Source organism: Lepidochelys kempii, chromosome 13 (assembly GCF_965140285.1).
Source record: "Lepidochelys kempii isolate rLepKem1 chromosome 13, rLepKem1.hap1, whole genome shotgun sequence".
Taxonomy (NCBI): Eukaryota; Metazoa; Chordata; order Testudines; family Cheloniidae; genus Lepidochelys; species Lepidochelys kempii.
The window spans coordinates 16148355-16156247 of record NC_136392.1 but is presented as its reverse complement, the minus strand read 5'-3'; the positions used below and the strand labels follow the sequence as shown (position 1 = coordinate 16156247).

The 7893-nt window shown below is 46.6% G+C and overlaps 1 protein-coding gene across 1 annotated transcript in view; it reads left to right on the top strand.

Moving 5' to 3' along the window:
• The first annotated feature begins 274 nt into the window (after positions 1-274).
• Positions 275-7893, top strand: part of PARD6B (par-6 family cell polarity regulator beta) — a 31029-nt gene continuing 23410 nt past the window's right edge. The window contains exon 1 of the mRNA XM_073309416.2: positions 275-537. Within this exon, the coding sequence (XP_073165517.1) occupies positions 472-537 (66 nt within the window). The 5' untranslated portion in view covers positions 275-471. The remainder of the gene's footprint in view (positions 538-7893) is intronic.

The following is a 7893-nucleotide window of genomic DNA, read 5'->3' as shown; positions in this document are numbered from 1 at the left end:
GTGTGCCGAGTCCCCCACACAATCCCAGTTCTGAGCGTGGGTCTTTACCCACAATAACCTCAGTAGCAGGAGGGGACTGACACCTCCCAACCCCCGCCTCGCGTGCGCCCTCCACTTTGGAAAGCAGGCGAGCGGGGCTCACGTTGGACGCACGCGCACTGGCTGCAGGTGCGCCAACGCGCTCTTTCCCTCTCGTTCGCCGGGCGACAGGTGCGCATGCGCGCTCGCTGCAGGTGCACCGAGACTCCCCCTCCCTTTTGTGAGTGTCAGGCGCGCATGCGCTACCTGCCCCTAGCCCTCTCCTGGGAGCGGCAGGTGCTAGGCGCAGCTAGGCGTTCTGTGGGGCGGCTCTTCCCCCGGCCTGGGTGCGTGTGAGGAGGCGGCTCGGCGGCAGGTTGTGGCTGGGCTCGGAGCTGCCCGGGTTCTCCCCCTTCCCCACAGCGCGCCCGGGGACACGGACCGTCTGGCGGAATGAACCGGACCCACCGCAGCGCTGGGGGTAGCCGGGGCCTGTGCACCATGGAAGTGAAGAGCAAGGTGGGTAGCGGGCCTAGGGCGACGATCCGTGAGGGGCCGCAGAGGGCGGACCGACCCTTTGGAGGGCGAGACCCCAGGAGAAGGGGCAGGGCGGGGGCGTCCGCTCCGTGAGGGGCCGCCGGGGGCAGGGCGAGCCCCAGTGGAGGCTGTGGGGGGGGGCGTCCGCTCCGTGAGGGGCCGCCGGGGGCAGGGCGAGCCCCAGTGGAGGCTGTGGGGGGGGGGCGTCCGCTCCGTGAGGGGCCGCCGGGGGCAGGGCGAGCCCCAGTGGAGGCTGTGGGGGGGGGCGTCCGCTCCGTGAGGGGCCGCCGGGGGCAGGGCGAGCCCCAGTGGAGGCTGTGGGGGGGGGGCGTCCGCTCCGTGAGGGGCCGCCGGGGGCAGGGCGAGCCCCAGTGGAGGCTGTGGGGGGGGGGCGTCCGCTCCGTGAGGGGCCGCCGGGGGCAGGGCGAGCCCCAGTGGAGGCTGTGGGGGGGGGGGGCGTCCGCTCCGTGAGGGGCCGCCGGGGGCAGGGCGAGCCCCAGTGGAGGCTGTGGGGGGGGGCGTCCGCTCCGTGAGGGGCCGCCGGGGGCAGGGCGAGCCCCAGTGGAGGCTGTGGGGGGGGGGGCGTCCGCTCCGTGAGGGGCCGCCGGGGGCAGGGCGAGCCCCAGTGGAGGCTGTGGGGGGGGGGCGTCCGCTCCGTGGGGGGCCGCCGGGGGCAGGGCGAGCCCCAGTGGAGGCTGTGGGGGGGGGCGTCCGCTCCGTGAGGGGCCGCCGGGGGCAGGGCGAGCCCCAGTGGAGGCTGTGGGGGGGGGCGTCCGCTCCGTGAGGGGCCGCCGGGGGCAGGGCGAGCCCTAGCCCCAGTGAAAATTGGGGCCCCAGCAGGAGGGGATCGTTGAGGAAGGGGGCCATCTGGGCTCAGGGAATCTCTTGTGGGAGCACACCCAGGGCTGCCTGTGAGTTGTCCCGGCATGGGGCTGGGCTGGTTCTGCACTGGGTGGATACTGTATGGGGTGAGGGGGAGCTGGGAGAGCTGCTGACTCACCTGCAGATGGCACCTTGCCAGGGTGGGGAGTATGTCTGCAAGGAAGATCCAGGTTGCCTAAGGGTAGAGGGGTGCATCTCCATGTTTTCAAGGGATCTAGGGCTGTTCCTTTTGCTTGGTCCCTGTGCCATGGCCTAGGAGCAAGATGTGGTATTAGTCAAACAGCTATCACCATAGGGTTGACACTAGTAATAATTAATGCTGGGTATTGTCCCTGTAGCCTTCTCTCAGCACTAGCCCCCTTGTCAGATCACTCTTCACTTTTTCCCCCCCTCTATCCCCAACAGGGTTGTAGATGATTATCCACTGCAAAACTTGATATTCTTTAACAAAAGTTACAGTAGGACTTTACTAATTGGGCAGGCACACTGCTTTCCCTACAAAAAGAAAAGGAGTACTTGTGGCACCTTAGAGACTAACCAATTTATTAGAGCATAAGCTTTCGTGAGCTACAGCTCACTTCATCAGATGCATATCGTGGAAACTGCAGCAGACTTTATATATACACAGAGAATATGAACCAATACCTCCTCCCACCCCACTGTCCTGCTGTAAAACAAGACTGAAAAGGTTCCCCCTGAAACTGAATGCAGACTAACAGAATGCAAACTATATAAAAAAACAAATGGAGACTATATAAGAAAGTTACTAGGAAAAAAAGGCGCTCAAAAATCAGTTTAGCTAACATGTTTTGAAATGCCCCTGATACTATGCTTTTTGACTAGACTAGGATAAGTGTATTTTTAAATACATGCTAGCTAACATGTTAACATGATTTAAGGATCTTGTGTGAACAGAACAAAAATAAGTTGCCTTCCTAACATGTTTTTTGGGGGAAAAAAAAATCTTTTATCCTAGTCTATACAAGATCCTAATTTAGATGCAGTACAACAGCTCTGGAATCTTATCTGCTCATATAACCCACAATTGTCAAGGTGTTGAACTGTGTCTAAACGGGGTGTTAAGGAGTGTTTCATGTCATTTTAACTAAATTGACTTAGAGACAAGGTGGATGAGGTAATATCTTTTATTGGACCAGTTTTCAGAGTAACAGCTGTGTTAGTCTGTATTCGTAAAAAGAAAGGGAGGACTTGTGGCACCTTAGAGACTAACCAATTTATTTGAGCATAAGCTTTCGTGAGCTACAGCTCACTTCATCGGATGCAACATTAAATGACATTAAATCCCAGTGTGAATGCTGTTGTTCAGAATTAATATGGCTGTAATTTGGTTTAGTTTAATTCATGCTGATCTAAAAAGCATATTTTCCCCTTGTCTAGGCAAGGCTTAAGAGTGCACATACACTGAGGAAACTTGTGTGTTTCTCCACTAGTGGAAGCTGTAATGCAGACTGGTTATAAACATTTTTACCAGTGTGAAGCCTAATCCTTAAATCCTGCGTCCTGTCTATTCTATAGATTCCATTTTAGTTTACAATAACTGGTAGCTTTAGTGTGGACAGGGAATATGCATTTTTAAGGGTTGTGACATGGTGGTAAAAATATACCAGTATCTTCTGCTGTAGGTTGTATTGGTGCTAGAGCAAGTGAGGAACCATGGGAGAATTTCAGAAGATTTGTGTGAACAGAAGCTAAAGGATGGTGGCACCTGCTGACCATGACTCCAAGTAGTAGTTAAGCATGAGTGAAACTATAGTTGCTCTGAAGTTTTATTCTAACTCTCTTCATTGTAAATAGCTAAAGCAACACATGAGTATATATTTAAAAACAAACCCTATTTCATCCCAGACTTCTAGGTCTCAAAAATCCCCAGACAAATGTGGGTGTTCGAAAACAGGCTGAAAGTATATCATGGAACCAGAGATTTTTATAGGTTCATGCCTGTTTGATATCAACATAGATAGAAGAGGCTGTAAGTTCTTAGTGAGAAGGACAGTCTTTTTTGTAAAGTGTTTGTACAAGCTAGCATAGTGGGATGGTTCCTGGACCATGATTGGAGCGCCTTTATGCTACTGCAGTAGAAATGCTTTGATTCAGCACATCTTTTGTCATAATGATCATCTTCCCTGGTTGGGGTTGAGGAGAGAGATATACTTATGGTAAAGCTTTACTCTTTACCACACCCTGGAATTCTTTGCAACAAATGTTGTAGGTAGGTCTTTTTTTTAAAGACTGGATAATTTTATCACTAAGATATGTTTGTAGTTTGTATTTGCTGAAATAAGGGTAACAACTTATATCCCAAATAATGATATTTAAATTGCTGTTTAGGTCATGGGGACATTTCCCCCTTTAATACAGAGCTGCACAATAAGCAGTGTATTGAGGTTCCTCTTCCTAGAGGCATGGGGTTCAATCTGGTATGACAAATTCTGTGTCAAACTGGTTCTAGTATTCTAGACACATGGATAGGTATGTCTGCATTACTTCAGATCATTACTCCAAGAAGTTATCAAGTAATAGAGGCAGGATGCTACAGCCAGCACAAGACCAGTCAGCATTAGTCTGTTCTCTGTAACAATGCATGCTGAAAATCAGGGTTATCTTTTCTCAAAACAGTAACTATCAGTGTAGATCTGACAATTTCCTAGCATAGAGAAGAGATTTGTGCTTTTTGAAGTGCTACAGGGCACATCTTCACTGGCAATGTTAAAGTGCTGCCATGGCAGCGCTTTAACTTGGCTTGTGTAGTCATGGCAGAGCGCTGGGAGAGCGCTCTTCCTCTTAAAAAAAAAACCCACCTCCATGAGGGGCATAGCTACCAGTGCTGGGGGCGCAGTCTATACTGGCATGTTACAGCACTGAAACTCGCAGCGCTCAGGGGTGTGTTTTTTCACACCCCTGAGCGAGAAAGTTGCAGCACTGTAAAGTGCCAGTGTAGACCAGCCCACTGTTGGATAAATATTCTACTCTATTCTGAAATCCACCTCTTCAAGCACTCTCTCCTGTCTGAATAATCCCCCATAACTTTCTTGTTCTGTGTTTTGCATAGTGCAGCTTGTCTCTTTAAGAGTAAATACATGATGTACAATTGCAAAAATTATGTTTTGGGAAAGAACACAAACTACAATGAAAGTAGAATATTTGTTTTGAAGTGGAAACAACAAGCACTACATTGGAAAAAATATGGGCCAGATTGAGACTCTCACTTGCATGATTGCAGTACCTGCACAAGCATGCAGACACAATAAATATGCTTGTAGCATATGCATGAAACTGTGCAATTATTTCTGAAAAGCTGGCCCTGTTACAATATTGTAACTTCAAACATGCTGTCCTTTTTAGCTCATGTCAAATTTTATTTGATGTCTGTCACATTAAACTACAGCACTACTGGAAAATTATAAGTAATATACAAAAAGTTGCAATATACATATGTGGGAAATTCCTTGGATGTTGCATATTTCAAGTTCTTGGGGAAACAGTTAATGGGAACAAAGGAGAAGTTCTTTTATTGATGTCATAATAAAGCACACTGCTCTTGACTAAAGGGAGTTCCTCCTGCAGGTTTTATTTACTTATGCACAGGTGTGACTGAAATCAGTATGTGAGTCATTCATTCTACCTTATTGTTGACTAATGTTACAGTACTTAGAGTATCTATAGAAGAGTATTTGCAGTGAATCCTTTATTTAAAAATCTTTAGGGGAGGGAGGAGTGTTGGAGTTCAGAAGGTATAGAATTCTTAATTTGTGTGCTAACTGGATGACTTGGTGTCATTACTAATGAGCAAACGATAGGGTCCTTGTCTCTACTGGGTTTTCAGACTCCCAAGTTGAATGCAAATAAAACTTCTGATATTATTTTTGAAAGTAATATGAGGAAGACACAGAATTGGTCACAACAATAGCAAAGGCCCCATTTCCTAATTGGCACATTAGACCTAAACTATGCAACATGAACCCAAGAAATGTGGTGCTGTCTCTTTAATCCTTCCCTGATCCACTCAAACTGTTTTATACAATTTATTACATTTATGGCTCCCAAAATCTTAAATTGTACAATTCTTGCTTTGCTAAGTGACTGTATTATAGAAATTGCTGGAAACTTTTGGGTGTCATCTCATTGTGATGTTCATTTTAAGGGATATTTATTTTGATCTATTTGACAGCTTTCAAACTATTTGGAATATAGCAGTCAGTTTGGACTCCCTATCTTGATTATGAAAAATCCAGTTCAACCTCATGTTCATTACTGATCAGCTACAGAATATACAAAAATATTTCCAACAATCAACTAATGACTAGGCAGGTGGCAAATTGATGACTTATTACACCTACAAATTGTATACCCAGACTATGCAAAAACAGGCTAGTTTTATTGCTGACTTTTTCTCCCCTGCATCCCCTGAACCTGCCTTCTTGTTTCATGTAAGGGATTATGTTAGCTATCACATTTTAAAAACATACCTTTTTCCTCGTGTAGACTTCAGTCTCTGCCCCCAAAGCTTACATTCACTCATACAGTCTGAACAGTGCTTAGCACAGTGGGGCACTTTGCTGGTTATGGTCTCTAGGTACTGTTGTAATATAAATAGTATAATGTAGGAGGGAGAGAAGTCTTGAAGTTTGGGGAACTGAGTAAGGGACAGTCTGCTTTGAAACAGGACTACTGCAAAGTGCATTAGTGAACTGTTAACGCACATCAGTAGGGTCCATACAGGAGGAGTGGCGCAAGCTGGTACAAGGTAGATTCACTATCAGTAGAGCTGCACTGTAGAGCAGTGGTTCTCAACCAGGGGTCTGCAAGCAGGTTTCAGGGGGTCTGCCAAGCAGGGCCAGTGTTAGACTTGCTGAGGCCCAGGCCAGAAAGCTGAAGCCCAGGACCCTGAGCCCTTCCACCTGGGACTGAAGCCGAAGCCTGAGCAACTTCGCTTCACGGGTGTCCCTGTGGCCTGGGGCCCCAGACAGTTGTCCTGATTGCTAGCCCCTAATGCCATTCCTGGCGTTATGCAGAAAACTAGTTGTTTTGGCAAAGGTGTGCTATGGAGTTTTTATAGCATGTTGTGGGGGGGGAGACTCAGAAAGAAAAAGGTTGAGAACTACTGCTGTAAAGCATTTCTGTCATTAGGGCTGAACTGGTGGTGAAATAAAAATCTGAATCTTGCTAGCGTGAACAGGCCTATGAAGTTTTTGAGGAATGGGGTTGTATCCCCTCTTTGCCTCTCCTTTTTAGGTAGGAGCAGAAGGGACTTAAAATTAGGGAGGGCGGAAATATGAATTCATTTCCTTCATGCCAACAACCCTTGAAAGTAACTAACTTCACCCTGGCACCCCACCACAATATCTGCCACTGCATCCAAAACCAGAATCATTAACTATATGATTAACTTGATGGTTCTGCTTTAATAATATTGATACGTGTCCTCTGCTCTGATTTTAGTATTGCCCTTTTCAGATGAATGGGTCGGTTCATACCTCTGAGGTATTATTTCAAGGTTGCATACAGACTTGCAGCATACAGTCACTGCATGGTTTTAAGTTTTCTTCATATATTGATGAGTTTCTTCTCAACCATTAGGATGAAATGGAGTTTTTTAAAGCTAAAGCTTGGTCTTAGACTGGTAATGGGTTGCTGGCCTTTTTGTGACTGTATTGGGTCCTGAAAGCAAAATCTTGGATACCAGCAAAATTTTTTAAACCTAGATTAAGATGAGACAAAACCAGTTTCAATAATACAGATAAATGGTGTGAAAAATCTCACTCTGTAATAGCTTTGAAATTTTAAGTTTTGCCTTCAAGTACAGAAGTTTAAGAAACATGAGTTGGCAGTATCTAACGTTTTTGTTGCTTAGATTCTTATACATATATAAAATCGGATGTCATATTCTGGAGTGACCCAGATCCTAAATGACTGATGCTTTTAATTGCTCATCTTAGCTATTCATATATAGTTGCCAGTCAGTCTTTCAGATTGTTTGGTGTCATCTCAGGGTACATCTACACTACAGTGGCACATCTATGGCACTGCAGCTGTAGCATGGACACTTCCTATATCAAGGGAAGGGTTTTTTTTGTTGGTGTAGGAAAATCACCTCTGACAGATGGTAGCTAGGTTGTCATAAATATAAAGGGAAGGGTAAACCCCTTTGAAATCCCTCCTGGCCAGGGGAAAGCTTCTCTCACCTGTAAAGGGTTAAGAAGCTAAAGGTAACCTCGCTGGCACCTGACCAAAATGACCAATGAGGAGACAAGATACTTTCAAAAGCTGGGAGGAGGGAGAGAAACAAAGGGTCTGTGTGTCTGTCTATATGCTGATCTTTACCGGGGATAGACCAGGGATGGAGTCTTAGAACTTTTAGTAAGTAATCTAGCTAGGTATGTGTTAGGTTATGATTTCTTTAAATGGCTGAGAAAAGAATTGTGCTGAATAGAATAA